Source organism: Amaranthus tricolor, chromosome 3 (genome assembly GCF_026212465.1).
Source record: "Amaranthus tricolor cultivar Red isolate AtriRed21 chromosome 3, ASM2621246v1, whole genome shotgun sequence".
NCBI lineage: Eukaryota > Viridiplantae > Streptophyta > Magnoliopsida > Caryophyllales > Amaranthaceae > Amaranthus > Amaranthus tricolor.
In genome coordinates this window covers 6,299,113-6,322,267 of record NC_080049.1, presented here as the reverse complement: position 1 = coordinate 6,322,267, position 23,155 = coordinate 6,299,113, and the positions used below count along the sequence as shown (strand labels likewise).

The following is a 23,155-nucleotide window of genomic DNA, read 5'->3' as shown; positions in this document are numbered from 1 at the left end:
GAAGCAATTTGATCAATTTGTGAGTTCTGAGATACCAGATGTCTCTAATAAGTACTTACAAAGTATTGTATTACACCATATGATGCATGGCCCATGTGGAGTATTGGATCCCCAATGCTCTTGTATGATAATGCAAAATGGAAAATCCCAATGCAAGCATCACTACCTAGGGTGTTCTCAGCTTTCACCACACATGCAGATGATGGTTATCCTATATACAGAAGACGCAATACCGGCGAGACTTTCCTTATAATCCGTATCTTCTTGCTTATTTTGATTGTCATATAAATGTTGAAATTTTCTCAACAATTAAGGCTGTTAAATATCTCTATAAATATGTATACAAAGGCCATGATAAGATTTCATTTAGTGTTGGGTCTACTAGTGAGCAACAAGTGGTTGATGAGATTTAGGCATACCAATCCGGTAGATGGGTTTCGCTGCTGGAAGCTGCGTGGGGAATATTCGGTTTTGACCTGTATGATATGAAACCAGCGGTTATGCCTTTATAGGTTCATTTGCCTAATATGCAAAGCGTTTGCTTTAACGCTACGGAAAATCTTGCACATGTTGCACATAGTCAAAGTAGAGCTAAGACTGTTTTGACAAAATTCTTTTCTTATAATGCAACACATCCTTTTGAACCTAAATATTGCTTTTCAGAGTTTGTTGAGCATCATGTTTGGCATTCACAAAGCAAAAGTTGGAACAAACGAAAGCGAGGTACACCGATTGGTCGTCTTGCATTTGTTGCACCCTCCGAAGGTGAACGTTATTTTTTAAGATTGTTGTTAGCATGCGTAGCTGGTCCATGCTCTTTTGCTAATCTACTCACAGTTGACGGTCACACATATCAATGCTTAGATGACATAGTTACTGTACAAATGCTTCATGCTTTACGAAGGTTGTTTGCCACAATTCTTGTTTTCCTCGAACCGAGTAATCCTGCTCAAATGTGGGATAGGTGTTATGTTCACTTATCAGAGGATTATGCAGCTAAGCATCCATGTCAACCTCATAGAATTTTATCTCTAACTTGTTAATCACTAGCCTCTTTTTTGGAGAACATAGGAAAGAGTCTTAAAGACTATGATTTACAACACCTTTGTAGAAGCGAAGATATATTGGTACAAAGAGCAAGAGATGTTATTGATGTCCTTGATGCTCCTATTCCAAAGGCATGTAATGTTGCAAGGAAATAACTCAACAATGAACAACGAATTGCATACAAGTGTATTATTTATCATGTCAAAAGCAAAAAACCGGGTCTATTTTTCATTGATGGCCCAGGGGGAATTGGCAAGACCTTTTTATACTGTGCACTGTATGCAAAGGTACGCCTGCTCAATCAAATTGTGTTACCGACAACAACTTCTGGTATTGCAGCTTCTAACATGCCTACTGGTCGTACTGCGCATTCTAGGTTTAAACTATCGGTTGATTGTGGACAATCCTTTACATGTAATGTCGGTAAGCAATCAAGTGTTGCTTCTCTTATTAAGGAAAGTTCACTAATTATATGGGATGAAGCTTCCATGGCTCGTAGAGAGAACATCGAGTCACTTGATTTGCTTTTACAAGATCTATGTTTATCTGATGTTCCCTTTGGTGGTAAGGTTGTTGTTTTTGGTGGTGACTTTCGTCAAACTGTTCCAATTGTTCCCAAGAAATCACAGCAAGAAATGATTGGTTACAACTTACTTAGTTCACACTTGTGGCCTCTTTTCACCCGATTTGAACTAACTGTAAATATGCGAGCACGAGAAGATCTAGAATTTTCCAGATTTTTGCTAGCATTGGGCAACGGTGAACTTCAAATGCAAGAAACTGAATTAGTTAGTATTCCAAAGAGCTGGAATTTGAGTTGTAGAGAATAACCTGCAACCCTTGAGGATCTATTGGAGGCAGTATATCCCAATATTTCGACTTAGTCTATCCATTCATCATTTTTTGCTGAACGCGCTATACTGACACCTCGGAATGAAGATGTTGATTTGATCAATTCAAAGCTAATTGATAAATTCTTTGGAGATGTCTGTATTTACAAAAGCTTTGATTCAGTTATTGATGATAATAGTAACATTTATCCAACTAAGTTTTTGAATACACTTTGTCCCGGAGGCATGAGTCCACATGAATTGATTTTGAAGTTGAATTGCCCAGGTATTTTGTTGCGCAACCTTGATCCATCAAACGGCTTGTGTAATGGAACAAGACTTATTTGCAAAAAATTCATGCCAAACATTATACAATGCGAGATTTCTATAGGATTTTCAAAGGGTGAGTGTGTGATGTTGCAGCGCATTAATCTCAGGCCCTTCGAATCATCTGGTTATCCGTTCCAATTTCAGAGATTGCAATTTCCGATCAAGTTGTGCTTTGCAATGACTATTAATAAATCACAAGGTCAAACTCTACATGAAGTTGGAGTGTACATTCGACAACTATGTTTTTCTCATGGGCAGCTGTACGTTGCACTTTCTCGGGCCAGAAAAGCCAACAATATAAAGGTGTTAGATGAAAGTTCAATAGAACAGAAGGCAACATCACCATGTGTTACAAATGTGGTTTCGTTTGATCTTTTGAAGAAAGCGGGCATTATATGACAGTGTTTTGATAAGGTAAAAGAATTGCATTGTTAATAATTCATAATTGCGTAAAAACCTGCATTTAAATTGATTGTTCTCATGTGTGCAAATTGTTTATAAAATATATTCTTTAGTTTTTTAATAGATCATGATCTTTCTGTACTTATTGGATTTGTGTTGCAGAACGTACGGAAAACAAGTAGTATTCATCTTGATGCATCAAAATTGTAGGATAAGAATATGATTTTGTACAATGTCCATATTTTTCAATGGAAAAATTCCTTGCATATTCAGCAATTTCTCACTTGTATTTTCGTTTTCTTGTTGCGAATGTAGATTTCTCTTCCTTCATTGGATGAAAGGAAAACGATGGTCGATGATGTGGACAAAGATAGGTGATTTGCCATTGATGCCATTATTGTGAGCATAATGAAAAGTAGGAAGGTGTTGGAATATCAGTAATTGGTCGCCGAGTGTGTTGAGCAGCTAACTCGCAGTTTCAAGGTATGTGATCTTGCTGTTTCTTTTCGGGTATTTAATCTTTATTTGATATTTGATTTGATGGTCTTTCACCGTCTCTTTTTTCAGCCTGTTTTTAAGCTAATCAAGAAAAGGATAGAGGATTTGATTACAAGAGATTACATTGAAGGGACACGGATGATCCTCAATTGTTCCGGTACGTTGCCCGAGTAAATAATAAATATGCTTCGTCTTCCACAAGATGATGGGTGCGCTTTTCGCAAACAAATTTTTGGTCCATCTCAGTAATCAGATCAGTATCTCAACAAAGGCAACAAATTTTTTGATGGGTGCTTCTTGATCACTATCTTCTTTTGCTATTTATTACAATGTTAAACTCTAGATGAGTTTCTGCCCCTTTATGCTATACACAACTCTGTGTTTGTGGCTTGAATATTGTTTGTTTTTTGATTTTTTGAACGAGGCAACATTCAGATTAATACTCCTATAAATTAGAATTACACAGAAATATAGAATCAATTATAATTTGCAATTATTAATTACTTGAAGGTTAATATGATGGAAAATGTTGTGTGACTTCATTTGTTTATAGGTGGTTTTAAGTATAACAGTTTAACAATAGCTTTTACAGTTGATTGATCTGTTCTTTTCTTGAATTTGTTTTAGATTGGATTGTCCAGTATGATCCTCCCGATGATCCGAAGGTTTCCAACTTGCTTCTTTACCTTTTTCATATAGCTCTTTATATAGGCCAATTAGCTGCTGAACAACTTTGTTTTGATAAATAGGTAATTCTGATCTGGTGAAGGGTAACCTTAACATCCCATTCCATAAAAATAACAAAAAAATCAACATCAAGTTTATGGTTTTATTCTTCATCATCCTGCATTGTTAAGGTATTTTTATTGCTTTCCGATCTCTTTAATTTTGTTCATTAGTATTGAATTATGTATCTTACCATTTCTGGATTACCAGGAAAAAACACTTGCGAGAATTTCTCATAATTTAATTGGTTCATCAGCAGCGAAAATTATTTGGTTATTAGTGGACGTGATGCTCCACAAAATGAGATGATTGTACTTTTAGTTGATATCTTTGCATTAGTTGATATCTTTGCATTAGTTGATATCTTTCCCTGATAGACGCTGAAGAACTTCCTCTTCTTTCATGTGCTTACCTTTCGTATTTTTGGGAATTTTCATTTCAAGCTCAGGGGATCAAGCCCATTCAACTGGTGGGATGGTATGTTCAATTCCTTCGATTTATTATATTTTCCGGAGAGAACCTTTCTAGATAATTGTTTTAAGTGTTGCGCTTTGTTGAATTAATGGTGTCGCGATTATTTTATCATTTTTCATCACATTTCATTTCTGTGAAAAAACCAGGTATGACTTTCGTTGAAGTGATACATGATGCTCCATTGCCACAAGCTGAAAATGTACATTAAGCTATGTCTGAAAATGCAGGTATGACTTTCTGCATAGACAAGCCTTGTACAACTTTTCCTTAATCCTTATCATAGTTAATACAAAGGAAATTTATATTGCCACAAGCTGAAAGTTTAAGAGCTATGTAAAGATCAGACACACTTTAGTGGGAAGGAACTTAGATTGTTGCATTAAGCTGTGTCTGATCATTTTGATACGGTACGAGGTCGGCTATATCATAGCCAGGCCGACATTTCAGCTAATAAGATGTCATTATTTATACAACCTTCGTACTACGACATTAAGATTTAATTTCATTTGTATTATTGTTAATAGAAATGTATAAAATAATATTTGGAAATTCGATAGTGTAATTTGGGGGACCGTGTGCGTAGCCAACACCCTTGCATTTTTTAAGAGTTCACTTTCCTTGTATTTGTTTTCGATTCATCATCATTTGATAGGAATTGGGACTTTTTCAATTGTATTCGGTATTTCATTATCTTTTTTGGCTATTCTTGCAGAAGAAAGAAGCAGCAGCTGCCATGCAACCACCAACTAATGAGAGGTAATAGAATAATAGGTCATGCTTGACATATATAATTACAGGTTGTAACTGTTTGTTTCTTCTTTGTTTACTTTGATATAAGACCTGCCTGTCACTTGGATTCCTCTCCAGAAAAATCTGATGGTATGGAAACTGAATTTCACTTTTTTTGAATATTTGTGTTTTTCCCATTAAGCTTCATAAAAATAATAATTGTAAGTTTTCATCCATTTGACTTAATTGTTGAATTTGAAGACAATATCTTCCATAAGCCGAATGCTTTCATATGGAATTTTATCAGGTGATTTGACACGAACACATGTTTTGATGAGTTGTTGTTACTGGATTTCAACCACTACAACTATCTATAAAATCCAAGTCTTCACATATATTTAATCTTATAACCATACACAAACTCTTGCACTTAAAAAGGAACACAAGTAACTCAAATTCGTTTTCTCAAATTTGCCTAAATACACAAACATATACTTGTGCTTTGTTAATTTAATTTGTGTTTTCACTTTCTACAAATGTACAGGAAACTGATTGCTACAACTTCATTCTCAACGTAATTAGGTATTATTACACTTGTATTCTTTTATATGCTTTCTAAATTCAACATGTTTATTGATGTCATTCAATGAGTTGTTTTTTTTTCTATTGTTCAATTTCTATTTACTTATTTGCTATTTACTAATCAATGATTTACAGATCATTTAATTAGAACAAAGAAAAAAAAGATCATTAAAATGAACACATATTTTGCGAAATAAAATTAAGAAAAACTTCTGCTCTTTACTACACAGAATGAATATACTTTTGCTCTTTTCGTTATGATTGCAACATTCCACCCTTGAAGCACACAAGAGTTAAGAAAAACTTTAAGCTGATAGATCAAATTTCCTTTTCTTCTACTTTAACACTTATTGTATGTTTATTCCATAGCAGAATTTTGCAGAGTTCAAATGATTTAGCCCCACCTAGAAAATCTAGAAGTTGGATTAGTGGGTGGGCTGATGAGTTTGGGGATTCTGCACATAGTTTCTGTAACTTCAGGCATTTTGACAGCATAGGAAACTGCACAAAGGTTTTGTATGCTTTGCTTGGATTACTATCTTTGTAAGCGAAGATCTAAGCATTTTCAGCATCTACTATAATGTAGTTTGTTTTTATTATGCTCTAATTGAGTGTATAATTAAATGAAATAAATACAAATCATTTGTGATTGAAATGTGATCAAAGATACCCTTGATTTGTGTTTTTTTTCCTTGTCGTTTGTTGTTTGATCAAGAGTCACTTTACTCTTGCTTACAACTTCATTGAATTGTTTCTTTATATTCTTCCAACTTGTGTCTTCGTCAGGTGATTTCAGTATTTCTTGTTGATGCAAACTTCAAATTAAATAGCTCATATCATATTACAAAGAGTAGATCAAAAGCCATCATTAATTGTACCCTAGAGTCGAAAGGTCGTTTCCTTGTGTACAAATTATCAGGAGTGAACTCAGCCTATCATTGCAAGAAAAAGCCCCAACCATAAACATATATCATAAGAACTAAACAACAATTGGCATTAAACGGTAGGCACTTGAACAAAAATATATAATATTCAGGAACAAAACCATGTAAATATAGAACTTTTTAAATGGACATGGAAATGTAGCTTGAACATGAAAGTTTATGATTGTTTTTTGTAATTCTTTACTTGACTAGTGATTTCTAGATTGAGTAGTATGTCTATTGAAGTTATTCTTAATTTGCTTATGTATAATTCTTTTTCACTTTGAGAAAAATCAGCCAATTGATTGAATATTTACTCTTTTTCTCTCCTTTAGTGATGCAATTTCTAAAGTTACTGCCTACTTGCTTTTATCTTTCATCTTGATTCAATTGTGTAACCCCTGGTATACTTTTAACTTGACTTCCCCACAGGTATTTCTTTCTTTCTCGTTCTTCATCAAACTTTACAATTTATTTCTTCATCAAACTTTCTTCATCAAAATTTGTATATCCCTTCTTGATCATGTATGTTTCATCCTCTTTTTTCATCTTGTTTTTATTAAGTATGCAGTATAATGAACAAGAGCATATAGTACTTGATAAAATTAATAGTACATGAGAATATTTTTGCACTAGCACAGGATTTGAATTTTTTGTTCATGTAGCCAACCATATCAGCTTGAGAGTAAGGTTTGCCTTGTTGTTATTGGAGTTGTTGTATTCTGAGGGATGGATCACCTTCACATATTGAGCTTTCACCAGGTATAGGATGAATCATCTTCACAGGATCATCTTCGACAAGCTTTCATCCTCTTCTCTTCCTACACCTTCACACATATCTATGTTTGTATTCACTCTTATTTGACACAATTCGCTACACTCGGCCTCTATTCTTTGTAACTGCACGAGCTTCTTAACCGATCCACATTTAATCATGGACTCGATTACTTCCTAACAGCATCAGTGCTGCCTTATATAAGCTTGTACAACATCAAACCAACAACACCAACCTGTTAAAACAACATATATGGGTATTTGGCATAAATGTTGAACGCTCACACTAATTAATGCTTTTGTTTGCAATCCTAAAAGTTCATTTCATCTTTATATTGGATTTGGCGCATTATTTTCGGTTTGTGATCATTTTGCCTTTGATACTAGGCATATTTCTATTTGTTAGTGTAAAATTATTGATTACTTTGACGCTGCAGACATGAAGGAAAAGTATTCTACTTTGCATGACTTAGCAAACACATCAGTAGTACATAAAGTTAAAATCAAGGTTATTGACAAGTCCAGACCGTTTCAATCACCAGGCAAAAAGAAATACCAACGTCTTCTGCTGCAAGATGAAAAGGTATACACACAAAAGAATAACAACTTTTTTGTTCAATCAACCTTACATTTTTTAGCTAACTGTTATTTGATCCTTACTATTATTAGGGTGATGTTATGAGAGCAACCCTCTTCGAAGTTGACATACAAGCTCATGATTCTTTAATTAAACAGAATCATGAGTATCTGATTTCAAATCCTACATTTAAGGCCGTCGACGAAAAGTACCAAACCAGAACTGGGGAATATCAAATGACATTTAGTAATTGGACTGTAATTCAAGTCATTGGTTCCTCTTCAAAAGCTTCCGGTCCGGTCTATCATTCAATAGCAACTATTCCAAGAACAGCAAGTCCTTATGATAGATTTAGTACATATATTCAATAGTTCTAATATCATTTATATCAAACATATTTAATATCTTATGCGTATAACTACATATAAGATATAAGTACATTATCAAGAAAGTAATTTATCACCAATCATTTATTATTTAGATATAATTGGTGTTGTTCTTTTCATTGGAGACAAGCGCATGGTAAAAGGTGCATTTGAGCAACAAACAACGTGTCAGAAATTATTATCGTTGATCATAGGTATAGTGTTGCACACTTTAGCTTTTTAAACATATTTATCTATTGTATTCTATATGTTTTATTGACCAACCTCATGCAGCTCACATTAACCCTTAACTGTGTCGGCATGGAATGATATGGCAGACTTCTTTAAAACAAAACCTGCTGAAAATCAAATTTTTGATTTCACATCTCTAAGGGTTACATCACACAAGGGTATACTTACTATTATATCTTTTTGTTCGTGGTTCCCTTTATTACTCTAATATTCAGTAAACCAATTGCCATCTTCATTTATGCGATGATAATTGCCTTTGAAAATTATTAGGTTTTGGCCTATCAACTATGATGTCGTCTTTAATCATTCCAACACCAACTGGTGACAAGACAAATTCTCTAAGCCACTGGTAAAGCACGTAATCTGTAAACAATCCCTGATAATGCATTTACACACAAAGTTATATGTTTCCATCAATACATGTTCTTTTTTTAACATAGGGCCTCTTCTCATGGATCCTTGCTTCGCGATCACAAAACACAAATCCTGAAGACCCGCATACCCTTAAACCAAAGGCAGCTAACCACAATTGCCTTCATCAGAAGCAAGACGATATTAAATCTAGCTTTCTAATTATATCAGTTAATTATCTATATTCCTTTTTATTTTGCTAAATATATCCAAAAACAATCATTATAAAATAGAATTATAAGAAGTACCAATCAAGTAAAACTAACCCTTTTAAAATTCCACAGGCAGCAAATACTATCCAAGAAGATTGATATTGGATAAAAGCATTGCTCGAGAATTGTAGCTACAATGATATAAGAAAATTTATAGGGTGTGATCAATGCAATAAAAAGACAGACAATGAAAGGAATGAAGTTTTTGAATGTCCATGGTGCCACAAGAAAGAGAGCGTCGCTAAGCCATGGTTGGTTCATAAATTTATATGTACAACCTTATCTATTGAACTCTCATATACAATTTTTGATTTTGCCATCTATCAGATTAGCGCTCACTTTCGACGCCTACGATAGCACGGACTCTATCCAACTAACTGCATTCAATGACACTATAGCAGAATTCTTTGGAAAAACAATCGATGAACTATATAATCCAGCTACTTATGTAAGGCAAAAATCTCGAAATTATAACCTTGCAAAATTCGTAACTTTAATCATTAGTACACTTACTACTATTAGTTTATCTTCACTAAACAGGAACATACTGAATCTTATCAAGACATTGCTCAATCTCTATGAGTGAAACCGATTGAGATACAGTTGGGTCCAACTGTCGCTTTATCTAAAAGTGGTGTGCTAAAGTGGGTTCTAAAATTGATTGCAGTTGCACCAGATACTTCAACAAATCCAGAACACTTGGCCTGCAAGTCGTTCGAGACTCATTCATCACAATAAAGTGTACTCGCTCAACTAACTGATGCTACTTCTTTACACGCTCCAGAACCATCATCTGCATCACATAAAGTAGAGACCGATACTCATTCATCAGAGCAAATTGTACCAGCTCTATTGACTTTTGCTCCTTTAAATGATCCACAACCGTCATCTGCATCAAAGAAAGTAGAGATAGTGAAGCTTAGTTTAGATTTTTCGGATGCAATTACTTCTTCCGATGTATTGGACTTCAACGCTTGAGTTGTCTACGATGTTAGCTTTTGACACACTATCTTAAATATTGTTGCCTTTTTGGAACACTTGTTTGGAAACTCCAATTATTAGGAGCTATAACTTTCCATGCTAGCCCACCACAACCATGTTCATTTTGCTTAACTATTAATTGAACATGTAGTACTATCTTTGCTTTTGTATTACAACTTTATGTGTTGCTTGTTATCATAATTTTGTTGCTATTATAAGTGAATATTATTTGTCTTGCTTTATTGATGCTAAACATATATGATTTTGATTGTTGTATGAGCCCAAGAACAAAAGATCATTACCCCATTTACTCTTTAAAACTGTCCTGAATTGGAACTTAGAATATGTATTTTCATTGCTCTGTTTTCTGGGTTTTTGCTCTCTTTTTGCATATTTGTGTAGTATTCATTGATAGCTTGTGATATACAACACATCGCAAATTTTGTGAATGTTCAATTCAGGTGTATTATTTTAAATTTAATTTCGCATCCTATAAGTGCAGTTTGCTTGTTCAATTGACATGGGCTTGTGTACAGGCTATGACTGTTATTCTAGAAGGAATAATAGGCATTGGTTTACTTTGAGAAAGAATAATGAGATTGTATATAATTTAAAATAATAGGCATTGGTTTACTTTGAGAAAGAATAATGGAATTGTATATAATTTAAATAATGACCTGAATGCACTTGATGCATTCAACGGTGTAGATGATGTTAAAATATTTTGGGATACATTGCTTGGGATCATACTATTAGAGAGAGCGTTTTGAAGGTAATTAGGAATGACAACTATCTACAATATTTTAAATTTTGTTTTATTTCAAAATCGTAAGACATTTTTTCAAAATACGTAAACTATTATCTTCAAACTTAAAAGTGTAACATCGGAGCCGCAAACTTATCCTCAAACTTAAAAGTATAACTTAGGGGAACGCGGCCCCACAACTAGTAATTTAAAAAATAAGTTCTAAAAAAAAGTTCCATATTTAACATAAGAGAATCTTGTGAAATCATGTGTAACCATGAAGCAATGAGACCTCGTTTGCAACTATCTTGGAGATTGGTTGATTAATCTTGATTCGTAGAGCTTACATCTTGACGATTTTTAGGTAACCTTCAATCTGTTGGGAAAAGATGACTATTAGATAATTTATTTCTGAAAGGAGAAAAATTTCCATCGCGTTAGATTGCTCGTCCAAGTCCATGCTTATGGTTTTATGAAAACGATGTTCTATTAGAGTTCGAGCAATGTGTTTCAAACTCCAATATTGCCAAGATCGAATGTATGAGGTTTTGTGACAAACAAATTAAGCTATCAATGATATCGATGTTTGTAGGAGAAAGTAATGGAATAAAAAGACACAAAAATTTAACGAGGTTCACCCAACTTAGGCTACGTCCTCCGGTGTGTAGTATCTCTTATATTATCAAAGGAGTTCAAAGAACTCTCAAATATGGAAAATTACAATAGAGAAGAGATATAGGCTAGTGTTTGGCTTGGGTGTATTTTGTGGATGATTCTTTATGTGTGAATGAGAGCTCTCTATTTATAGGAGAGATCTCACTAAGTAACATTAAGTACATTAAAACTATGAATAAATGATAATGAAACATCCCCAAGTACTTGAAGAGTCAAAAACAACATCCTAGGAGCATCAAGAATTAAACCTTTGCACTTCTTCATTAAGTCCCATAACTCCAATGAATAACTCATACTTCATTACCTCATTAATCCATCTTTTAATCACCATCATAAATCACAATCATCAAGACTCAACTTAATACATCTACATTAACATACTCATTGGATTCCAAACCCAAGAGTCACACATGAATGCACACACCAAATGTGCACTCAAGTCACACCATTCATAACATTTTAATTGGCCCATAATCTTCACATGTATTTGTTTACGAGTTACGAGCAAGGTTAAGAAAATTTCAAAAAAAAAAGTATTTTTAATTAAAAGAATTCACAAAATAAATGTGAGACTAATATAATTCCCATAAATACGTCTCTGTGTTCGAATCTACGGTTTGAATTTGTTTAGTGAATTAGCAACAAAGAACAAAAATTTTGATCAAAAAGTCAAGTTAAGCTTTACTCAATATAGCTAACAGTGAACAAGTACTCGTTATAATTAGCTTTTATGCTATAACAACAAATAACACTTGTTCCTCCTCTTAATTTTTCTCTATTTTCTATTTGGAAGTTGTTATATTTTCTCTAGGGTTTTGATATATACAATCGTATAGCATAGGTATTGCAATTATCTTCATTTTTTAAATTCATTTTTGATTATCCTATTGGTTTTCTTTATTCTTTGATTATTTACAAAGCTCACGTGATGATGTAGTGTGACTTTTCATTGGTGTCTTAACCTTTTTTTTCTAGAACTTGTAGTATACTTGATTATGCAATGTAATTTCAAGCTAAAACTTTTGCTGTGAGATTTCGATATGAGTTAGATGGTTAGGAAATAAAACATCCTATAATGAAATTGGAGAAGTATTAGTTGAATTAGTTAATGTACAAAATATGTTATGAGAGAAATTAGGTAATATAAAGAAATTAGGAGAAGAAAGAAGGCAAAAAAAATAATAATAATAATTTCACTCTCTTGTTTACTATTAGAACAGCGAACAAAGAGTATATTGTTTTATCTTTTTTTGAATTACTCATTTTAACAAAAAAAAAAAAGCTATAATGAGTATTTGTTTGTTCTTAGCAACAACAAACATAGAAGTTATTTAACCTATGTATACCAAATTACTCTACCTACTAACCTAAGCGCGCTGCAAATTGAAAAACAATGCGATCAATGTTAAACTAGTGAAAAGTGAGTATATAATATATAAAAATGGACGATATAATTAATTTAATTGGACTATTTAGATGACTATCTTATGATGACATCTTCTTAAATGAGAATTTGTGACAACTATTATAAAAATGGACTATATAATTAATTTAATTGGACTATTTAGATGACTATCTTATGATGACATCTTCTTAAATGAGAATTTGTGACAACTATTTTAATTCGTAGGAAGAAGGTTAAAGTCCATCTAACAAATGTTTGGATTGGTGTTTCAAATTTCTTGTAAAGATCTAAATTGGCCTCAATTCACCTTACATAATTAGAGTTCCTTAATAGATACTCCTACTTTGTATATTTGAACATCTCGTAATTATCTAATAATTGGAAAGACAATACAAAATGCCAACTTATTTAATTTTAAAAACTATCACAAATAACAATTGATATAAATGGTTATATTTTTGGTAGAATTTAAGCTTGGGTCTTCGTAGGTTATAGTTCGAGTCTTTTAATTAAAATCTTATTGATATTGAATTATATAGCATTTATCATAAAAAAAAATAGTAGTTAAGTAGATTACCAGTATTCGGTCCATCAAATGTTGCTATAGTGAATTTGCCTTTGACTTTTGGTCATCCTATGTTTTAGAATCGTATGTCTTGAATGGATCTTTATTGGTTGGAAAAATTTTCCCCTAATTTTTGTTCCTGTTTGCTTTCGTGGAACAATTAATTACAAACTTAATCTCTTGATTTAGCCTTAATCAGAGGTTAATGCTGGTGATGTGAAAGCCTGTCTTTGCAATCTTGCCGAGCTATGCAATAAGACTACCTGAGAAGATACCTGTTTTTATAAAAAGTGACAAGGGGTTAGCATGGGCCGGAATGTTTTTCCGAAAACCCACTCCGACGCCCAAGTCAGTATCAACTCAATACAGTTTGCCTAATAGTTCCTTCCAGGAGCACAGTGGCTATAGGTTTGAACAGGTCGTCAATCATTTCAATTCTTGGAGTTTTCCAGATACAGGTTTGAACAGGTTGGCAATCATCTCAACTTTTGGAGTTTTTCGGATACAGGTTTGAACAGGTTGTCAATCATCTCAACTTTTGGAGTTTTCCAGATACAGGTTTGAACATGTTGTCTATCATCTCAACTTTTGGAGTTTACCTGCATTCTTCTTCATATTCTACCTTGTATTAACTTAAACAGTGTACAACTATCCTCATATCCCTACGTGATGCCCTCATGCACTAACATTCTTAATGCATGTTCACACATTCCTCAATCTCCCCAAACTTTTTATCATTAAGTTTCCAGATCTTCATCTAACCTCATTATTTTCTCCCAGATTAATCTTAATATAATCTTTCCAGACGATTTTCTACCAGAATTACTTATGACTAATATTTTACACATGCAATTTCTCCCCCAAACCTATGAATTCTGGTTCAAAAATTCAAGGATCTGTCTTCAGTATCAAATACAGGTTTGAACAGGTTTTCAATTATCTCAACTCTTGGAGTTTTTCAGATACAAGTTTGAACAGGTTGTCAAGCATCTCAACTTTTGGAGGTTTTCAGATACAGGTTTGAACAGGTAGAAGAGGGAGATGAATCATATATTCCTCTTTCTAGTCAGAAAGAAATGATGAGAGAGTCAACTCAACAAGGCTTTCAGAAAAATAAAAGCATTCGTGTAGAGGATGATAGAGAGTCCATGCCAGGAAAGAAATATGCCTAGTACAAGACTCCATCTAATCTAGGAACTTCGTACCAGCTAAGGACACACATACAAAAAGGATGGACTAAGACAGTCTATCTCAAAACTGATTCTCATGCAACAACAAAAGAATCAGCTTCATCTTAATATTTGCGTGCATTTGAATTTGTTTAGTTCATTACTTGTCGCCTTTAAGTCATAATTTTCTACATCATCTTAACTTGGTTGTCGCTTTCGCTATTTGTCTCTAATCTCTAACACCATCCTATACACACATGCTTTGATTGGCTAGACTTTTGGCCCAAAATAATTTGTTCCAATGAAAGAGAAATTATCAAATCGAGTGGAAAATTTTCATAAGAAAAATGGTTTAGTTGTTCAAATTAAGAATTCTAACACTATTCAACTCTAAACATGTTGAAATACTTTTTCTATTTCTATTCTAAAATAGGTTGTTTTTCATTTATTCCACTTTTCTACAAACTTTCTTTAATTCATATACTAAGTTATATAAGTCTTGTGGTGACCTTTTTCTAAGTCAAGATTTGTAAGACTTAGACTTTAAACTTGTAGATTTACTTGGACAAATCTTATTGATAGTGAAATTACTTTTATTGATTATAAAATTACACTCAAAGATGAAAAGTCAAACAATAACATCTTTGTTTTAATTTTTTTATAGAAAAAAAAATCTTGTTTTCCACACTTAGCTCTTCCTTTGAAACCTTCAAGTGGACGCTCCTCAAATATGACCATACGATTAAAAGCACAAAAGTATGGATGATGGGCTCACCCATCACCTTCTCTTAGTCTCTTCTTTTTTTAATAAATACTCTCTCCAATTCAGCACTAATATCCTATTTGCTTTTTAAACACTATTTATCTCTTACTCTTAATTTGTATTTTATTATTAATTTATAAGTTAAAACATTGTCAAGTGAAATTTTGTTTGATTCGTCTCAATGCAAGGATTATTCATATTAACTTTTCATAACTTTTAATCATGCACAATTAGAGATATAAATATTCAAATAAGTACATTGGATAAAATGCATAAAGCAAATAGAATATTAGTAGTGAATTGGAGGGAGTTAAATAAAAGAAAATATAATAATGCGTGAAAATAAAAAAATCCCTAAAAGTAGGAGATGTGGACCCCACTTACATTTCCACTAACATATTCCCTATCAATTAAACAAATCTAAAAGGTAGATTTCCAATCCAATGACACCCCCACCTTCACAGACTCCATTTCCCTCTCTCCCCCTATTCAGGAATTCAATTATTCCATTTATCACCTTATATCTCTTTTTTTTCTCTTTTTTGAATTTTTCATTATGTAGAACCCAAAAACAAGTTAAGATGATTAGCTTGTTTAATTATTTTCATCATAATTAAACAATTGAAAACAAATAATACATTATTATGTTCCATGCTTTTGTTTTTCTGAATTTATTACGTAAAGGCTAGAAAATATTTAATAATAACATAACAAATTATAAGACATAAAATATAACAGTTTTTTGATAGATACAATACAAAATAAGTAACATAAAATTAACAATTTAGTGAAATTTTTTTAAGATCATACTATATTTCGTTAATAAAGAAAAAATCAATATTAATTTGGTGTACAATAAACAAACTGCATGAGGATTTTAGCACTCTAAGACTAGTACTAGTTTGTAATACTCTTTTAAAGGAACAATCCTCAACTTGTATCTATGGAGTGCTAATATCTTCATCCAAAGCAAATAAAATTTCAACCTAGACTTCCATTTCTCTACCAAACTTTGCCTTGTTTGTGGAACTCTAACCAACCTTAATACTAACTAAAATAATATAAACTAATCATAATCATAATCATAATCATGTAATTATTACAAACTAAAGATGAATATTTTCTCATTGGCCTTTTTACTTAACTTGCTTGAAGGTCCCCCAAGAAAAGCCATACTTTATATTTTTTCTATCTTTTTTTTTGCTATTCAAATGGTCTATATATCCTTCTTTTTGTATGTCCATTTGATTAAAAGCCATATTCCTTTCCTTTTCTTTTCTCCATATTCACAATTTGTTTTCCTCCATTATTGTTTCCGTCCTTGCTAGTACATGCTACACAGTTTGTATCCCTAGGCCATTTTGAATTTGCTAATTACCCTAAAAAGTCTCACTTTAATTTTTCTTAATGCTGCAAATTTAAAATAACAAAAATCAGACTAAATAACAAATGGATGAATTCTAATAACGTCATCAAATCCCTCATCTTTTTTTTTTCATTGATCAATCTCATCAATCGACCAATGATCTCTATCTTTCAACTTGAATAGGGAGATTCCATCAATGAGATATATACTTCCCTTTTTCTCTTTTTTCATTATCGTATCAAGAATATGTTCTAGCAATGATTTTTTTTTTTTTCTTTTCGTTCGATTTATCATCGAAAAGTTCCTCCAAATGTAGGTGTCCAAAAATCAACAGTAGTTTCATGTGTTACTGGAAAGGTGCTAGAAACGGGTACCAAGCATAATCCTCTACTCCTTAGATCTTGCTTTGGACCGTCTGGATCCATCTTTGCCTTTTCATTACTCTACATGAATAAGATTGAAATTATATACCACATAAAATTATAATTAAAGCCTCTTATATAATTAATGAAAAAGAACTAAAGGGTGTTAGTTTATGTAATTTTTTTAAAGAAAAAATTAATATTAATAATTCAAATTTTCATTCATCAGCTATAAATAATTCTAGCCTTGAATTATTTTTTAATTATCTAACCTTTATTATAGATTTGCCCACAATATACCATATTACTATTACTAGATAATAATAGAGTATGTTGCTAAAAAACTTAGATAAATGTTGGATTATTCACAGCAAACTAAGGCCAAATGCTGAATTATTAATAAATAATCTAAAATAAACTAATTCACAGTGGACGAGCAAAAAATTGAATTATTAATTTTAATTTTTAAAAAATGTTTTACATACAAATTATTTTAATAGGAAATGTAGGGTATTTGTATTTTATTGTGATTGATTTTCAAACAACGTTAATTACTATATTAATTAATATTAGTAAAATACATATTAATGTAACTTAAATATAACGTCTGTATTGATTGACTTTTTCTTACAAATAATTTTGATTTGTGTCAAAAAATAATCATTTAAACAGTCATTTCTTATTTTAAAAAAAAATTAATTGCATTTTAATCATTACGTAATCATTAAAATAAATTAGTGCCTCTGATTTCATGATAGGAAAATCAATGTTTGAGATTTGCTTCATTATGGTAATTGAATTTGAGAACCAACCACTATAAAATTACCCGAATATGTATATTGAATTTAATTTACTTTTATTTGTTGGATGGAAAACTATTAAATTTAAAAGACGAAGTACAAATGTTAGGAATGACATCAAGAAGCAATCGAATTTCTTATGAATTTTGAAGGAAAATATTGAAACTCTTTTTACCCTAATTTTAGAAGTTAAATTATTTGTTAAATCATACAATAAATAATTGATAAATAATCAATTTTCCTAGTTTATCTAAAATTAAACTCCCTTTGAATTTAATAAATGAAAAGAATATATACCTGTTGATGTTGATGGTAGGAGCCTCCACTTTTTAAGTATGGGTTGCTTAAAACCTGTAATATCCCATTGACGGAGAAATATGTTTTTTATTATTAGAACGCATTATACTTTTTGAACTATTTTTGATTTTTTATATTTACAACTAATAGTAAAATATTAAAGTATATAACATATTCTGCGACTTCAATCATTAGCTTAAGATTTTGATCACGTTGGTTATTTGACATGGTATCAGAAGCTAACGGGGCAAGAGGTCACGGGTTTGAATCTTAATTACCCTTTATTTATAGTTGAATATTTTGCATTAGGTATAACGAGGGTATGTGCACTGTGCTACATCCACACTTTTATCTCAAAAGGCTTTCGTGTAAAAGGGTGTGTTAGAGTATATAACATATCTTAGAGTCTCAACTACTAACTTAAACTTTTGGTTGAGTTGATTCCTTAAAATGAAATTTCCAACATAACATGTCATAATTAGTTACGGAAGTAACATTATTTTTAAATGTCTCAAAATAAAAAAAAATAATTTTTGAAATATAACTATATAAAATAATGATTAACTTACACTAACTTGTTCATGGAGAAACTTGATATACTCAATGGCTTCAGAGAGGACTGATGCAGTATCAGTCTGAAAAAGGCAGAAAAAGAAAAAAAGAAATATACCATGATTCATTTATGGACCAATATTAATTAGTGTGCACTAAGGATTGAAAAAAATATTAATTAAAAAGACTTATTAAAAGTAAGCTTTTTCAACCAAAAAAATGATCTGGAACAAAAGAATGACATATGATGAATCATCAATCAATGCCATGCTTAGCTCTTTTGCTAAAAGTCATGAATTAAAGCTGAAAGAAACGGTGAGAATTTCAGCACCACAGGATCATTCATCTCTACGATTAATTTTATCCTTCAGTTCGGTATCTAATAATAACCTATGTTCGATTATGGCAAAACTAAATCTACGCATTCAAAAATAAAATACATTAAATATTATTCGCTTCTTTCCTATATATAAGATACCCTTGTGAAATAATAAAGAAATGTAATAAGATGCAACAGAACAAATAGTATTTTATTGAATAATAAAGAATATAAAGAAAAACTAGAAATATGTACATAGTTAGTGAAAAAAATATAAAGACACAAATATTAAAAATGTTAAAATAAAGTTAATGAAAAACATATAAGAACTATAAGTATTATAATGTAAAGTTAGAGGAAATATGTGTGGATCATTAACATTAATAAATATCAAAATTAAAGTGATTAATTAAAGTTAATTACATCAAAAAAATATAATATAAACAGAAAAACTCTTTAAGAGAATAATAAATAAAACAAACTAAAATGAAAGATATAAGAACATTAAATAGAAAGGAAAAATAATTAAAGCAAGTGATTGAAAGATTTTATATAAAACAAAAGAAAGTCTTAAATTTAAAAGATGTTCAAACATTACACAATTACACCAATGTTATGTTAATGATTTAATTTGGGGCAGCGTAAGTGTATGAGGTAGGATTCACACCATTGACATTTGACATTCAGGAAATGACATAAAACTGTAAATTAAAATATTCAAAATTTTATGATGATCATATTGAACTAAAAAGAATAAAATAATATGAAAAATTGAGGAAAAGGCACAATATTAAAGTTTAGTTTTGAATTTACCTTTCCAAAAGGCGAAACTAATTGTTGAAGAGCAGTGATTCTGTCCCCCATCTTCTCTTTCCTTACCTAGTTAAAAGATTTTCTTACAATCAATCAATAACGTATAATATATTTAAGCTAGTTAGGAAGCCAACTCTTTAATTAATCAATTTATCTCTTGTTCAACTTAATAGAGGGTGCATATATTTAAAAATAGTAAATATTTTTCGTACCCTCAAATTAAATATTTACTATTTTTATATTTTTAAAATTGTTGCACTTTAAAAAAATAAATAGACTAAGTTTATAGTTCGTTATAATTCAGGGCAACAATATATCAACGGCTTTAAATTTTATAAGTCCGAGATATATTATAGGGCTAATTAAAAAGCATTCCAACCATATATAAGTAATAAGAATATAATACCTTAAATGGTGGTAAAGTTGATGAAGCACCATCATTCCTGGTTCTTTTAGTATTATTCTCTGAATTACTCTTTTTCACTATTGAATTTGTATCCCTTACCTCCATAGTAGTCTATAACATAATAAAATTAAAATTAAAAAAAAAAAAAAATTAAACCATACATATGAAATTAACCTAAAATTCACCATAAGCAGTATTTTTCCTGAACAACAAAGTACATACATCATCACAGAATTTATGGGAAACTTACATTATAGTTCAGGAAGAATTGTCTTATTAACTAAATTTGTCTTGACAATAGTAAATACTTCATGCTCTTAATAAAAAATTTTTTTTTGTCAAAACCCTAATTCACAATAAAATTGGAGCTGTTGAACTGGTAATTTTAACGCCAATCACGATATTCATGCATCAATAATTTTACTATGAAATCTAAGCTATTGGTTTTGTTATTATAAACTTGGTCGACACTATTTTAGTATGTACCTACTTATAAATATAAAGTATATCCCAATGATTATATTTATTATTTTTAAACTTTTTAAGGTTTATGCAAATTAAAATAGTGTAGATCAATTCATAAAAGTACAAGGCTTTTTCTATATATTGATATTGATACAATTTAAAGAATTACTTAAAACTAAATGCCAATTATAATCTCATACTTAATATTAAAATTTTGATAAATATGTTTAAATGATTGAATTAATTATATTGCTTGGATGGAATTATTCGTTCTTTACAATTAACAAATTAAATTTGTTTATCGATGATTAAAAAATCTTTTAATAGTATTATTTGGTACTCTTATTATGGAGTAGAATATATGATGGTGTTGATTGGCATTAAAAGGCAACCACTGCAAAATTAATTCCAATAACTTTACCTTTTGTTTTTCTTCAAAGGTAGGCATGGTAGGCAATTGAGCGCCCTGCAACGATGAGAACAAATTAGGCCTCACTTCATTTAATGAAGCTGATCCACTCCAATAAGCCGCGTTATTGATAAATTGAAGATGGTGTTGCTCTTGTTGTCGTTGTTGTTGTTGCTGCTGCTGTTGTTTTGGAGACGACGCTCTAAGAAATTGCGGCACTTTTGCCCATGAAGATGACAATTGTGCTTGATGATGGTGTTGCTCATTACCAAAATAATTATGTTGAAAATTACTATTTATTTGTTGTTGGTGTTGTTGGTGTTGTTGATCGGGACCACCCATTAACCCTTGAAGAATACTTGATGGACTACCAAAAACCGAGCTTGTTGAACTCGAATCGTGCTGAAATCCTGAAGGTGGAGCTAACCCTTGACATGTTATTGTGCTTTCTATTGAACTACCACTTGGGGAAAATTGTGGTTGTTGACTATCCAACGAAAATCCGCGCCCCATTTGTTTAAATTCCGGGCTTAAATCTTCGTTTCCTTCAAATAATTTTTCTCTTCTTTGATTAATTTGCGATGAATTATTATTATTGCTATTACTTGCGAAAATTAATCCTCCTCCGGTTGCATCTTGCTGAAAGTTTGTGTTTAAACCCATGCCTTCTTGTAGCATAGACCTAAAACTATTATCCGCTTTCTCTGGATTTCGACTGTCATAAAAGTAAGAAATGTCAGCGGTAATAGATTTGTGACAATCAGATCAGTAAAACATAAATACTCGTACGATTATTTAACAAAAAATTAATTTTTAAAAATGTAATAATCTAAAAACTGATCTATTCGTTCATATAACAAACTCTAATTGTTTGAAATTAATGCTTTTGCATTGTTGTCTAAGATTCTTATTAATTTTCTTTGATTCAATGCGCAAATTTTGAATTTAATTAATATCTCTATCTAATGATGGACACGAACTTTTTCTTTATATTTAAACATTTAAGGATTACTATATAGTTAAATATACAAAAAGAATTATGGTTAGATCATTATCATTCCTATTGAGTTGATTTACTTATATTTAATCTGTTAAAAGTGATCACATATAATTTTAAAGTGATCGTTTACAGTAATATTATCTCATACAAGACAAGCCCAAAGAAGTAAGAACTTACAGTAGAGCAGGTTCCTGGTTCCACTCTGCCATGGCTTGAGAAGACAAGCCTAGGCCCACAAGTTGAAGTGATGTAGAGTCCATCTTAGTATCCACCGGAGTAGGCCCATCAGTTAACCACCCGAATCCAGGCCCATCACCGGTATTCGTAAGCGTAGTGGTGGAGGAAGTTGTAGAAGAACCACCACCACCGCCAGTACCGCCGCCGTCGAACCTACTTCTGTTAGATGGTGTAGAATCCCACCAGTTTGTTGCTCCACAATATTCTTCTGCCATATTATATTCTTGATAATAAATATAATTAAAACTTAGATTAGTTACTCTCTTAATTTCTTTTACTTATTAATATAGGGGAGGTTATACTATGTTGAATGATAAAATGAAAAATGATGGAAAATGATTTGCTACATCTGACCACATATTTATATTACCGACTTTATACCCTATGGGCTATGCCTATGGGGGTCACTTGTACGATAGAATAGAAAGCAAGAGTTGGATGTGGTTGACAATATAATTCAAGTTTTTTTTTTTCATTTTTATTTCAAAAAATATTTCTTGGGTTATCATGAGACCTAAGGAAACGTCATTTTTAAATGAAATTCTCTGACTTTTGTTAAAATATTTTTAAAAGGAAGACTAATCATTCTATGAAAGCATAATTATCTTGTAGCTAAGCTTACTTTACCAAAATGTTGTTATTATTAATCAATAGAGTATTGAGTGCAATGTTGTATCTGTTTAAGCTTGCTTTA

General features: G+C 31.4%; 3 protein-coding genes and 1 long non-coding RNA gene across 9 annotated transcripts; 3 read left to right on the top strand and 1 right to left on the bottom strand.

Annotated features, from left to right (window-relative positions):
* Positions 1-527: 527 nt before the first annotated feature.
* Positions 528-2,508, top strand: LOC130808275 (uncharacterized). The gene is made up of 6 exons (XM_057673755.1): positions 528-1,008; positions 1,051-1,178; positions 1,335-1,835; positions 1,932-2,163; positions 2,269-2,371; positions 2,466-2,508. The coding sequence occupies exons 1-6, from the start codon at positions 528-530 to the stop codon at positions 2,506-2,508; spliced, it is 1,488 nt and encodes a 495-aa protein (XP_057529738.1).
* Positions 2,509-2,544: 36 nt separating this feature from the next.
* LOC130807272 (uncharacterized) lies at positions 2,545-5,900 on the top strand. Of its 4 annotated transcripts, none has more exons than XR_009040554.1 (8): positions 2,545-2,621; positions 2,772-2,815; positions 2,925-3,092; positions 3,177-3,264; positions 3,735-3,772; positions 3,857-4,310; positions 4,454-4,534; positions 5,020-5,900. It is a non-coding gene; the product is annotated as an uncharacterized LOC130807272 (long non-coding RNA). The 4 variants fall into 4 exon arrangements; XR_009040553.1 differs by having other exon boundaries at positions 3,177-3,397; XR_009040552.1 differs by having other exon boundaries at positions 3,177-3,772; positions 5,020-5,063; positions 5,581-5,900.
* Positions 5,901-7,568: 1,668 nt separating this feature from the next.
* Positions 7,569-8,471, top strand: LOC130808274 (uncharacterized). Its single transcript, XM_057673754.1, has 3 exons — positions 7,569-7,572; positions 7,753-7,898; positions 7,985-8,471. The coding sequence occupies exons 1-3, from the start codon at positions 7,569-7,571 to the stop codon at positions 8,261-8,263; spliced, it is 429 nt and encodes a 142-aa protein (XP_057529737.1). The 3' UTR covers positions 8,264-8,471.
* Positions 8,472-16,720: 8,249 nt separating this feature from the next.
* Positions 16,721-22,856, bottom strand: LOC130807271 (transcription factor bHLH123-like). 3 transcript variants are annotated; one of them, XM_057672426.1, is made up of 7 exons: positions 22,402-22,856; positions 21,237-21,939; positions 20,351-20,461; positions 19,945-20,010; positions 18,830-18,895; positions 18,261-18,314; positions 16,721-17,244 (listed from the first exon to the last, which is right to left on the bottom strand). In XM_057672426.1, exons 1-7 carry the CDS (start codon positions 22,674-22,676, stop codon positions 17,092-17,094), a joined length of 1,428 nt encoding a protein of 475 aa, XP_057528409.1. In that variant the 5' UTR covers positions 22,677-22,856; the 3' UTR covers positions 16,721-17,091. The 3 variants fall into 3 exon arrangements, with proteins under 3 accessions (XP_057528409.1, XP_057528410.1, XP_057528411.1); XM_057672427.1 differs by having other exon boundaries at positions 18,836-18,895; positions 22,402-22,820; XM_057672428.1 differs by lacking the exon at positions 18,830-18,895 and having other exon boundaries at positions 22,402-22,819.
* Positions 22,857-23,155: the final 299 nt, after the last annotated feature.

Bases quoted from the DNA above. Each gene is read 5' to 3' on its own strand.
- LOC130808275 (XM_057673755.1), top strand. From the start codon at position 528: ATGCAAAGCGTTTGCTTTAACGCTACGGAAAATCTTGCACATGTTGCA. The intron at 1,009-1,050 runs GTCAACCTCATA...GTTAATCACTAG, and splicing joins TTATGCAGCTAAGCATCCAT to CCTCTTTTTTGGAGAACATA. The intron at 1,836-1,931 runs GTTAGTATTCCA...ATTTCGACTTAG, and splicing joins AAATGCAAGAAACTGAATTA to TCTATCCATTCATCATTTTT.
- LOC130808274 (XM_057673754.1), top strand. The intron at 7,899-7,984 runs GTATACACACAA...TACTATTATTAG, and splicing joins TTCTGCTGCAAGATGAAAAG to GGTGATGTTATGAGAGCAAC.
- LOC130807271 (XM_057672426.1), bottom strand. From the start codon at position 22,676: ATGGCAGAAGAATATTGTGGAGCAACAAACTGGTGGGATTCTACACCA. The intron at 21,940-22,401 runs GTAAGTTCTTAC...CTTTTATGACAG, and splicing joins AACCAGGAACCTGCTCTACT to TCGAAATCCAGAGAAAGCGG. The intron at 17,245-18,260 runs GTATATATTCTT...TTATTCATGTAG, and splicing joins CCTACCATCAACATCAACAG to AGTAATGAAAAGGCAAAGAT.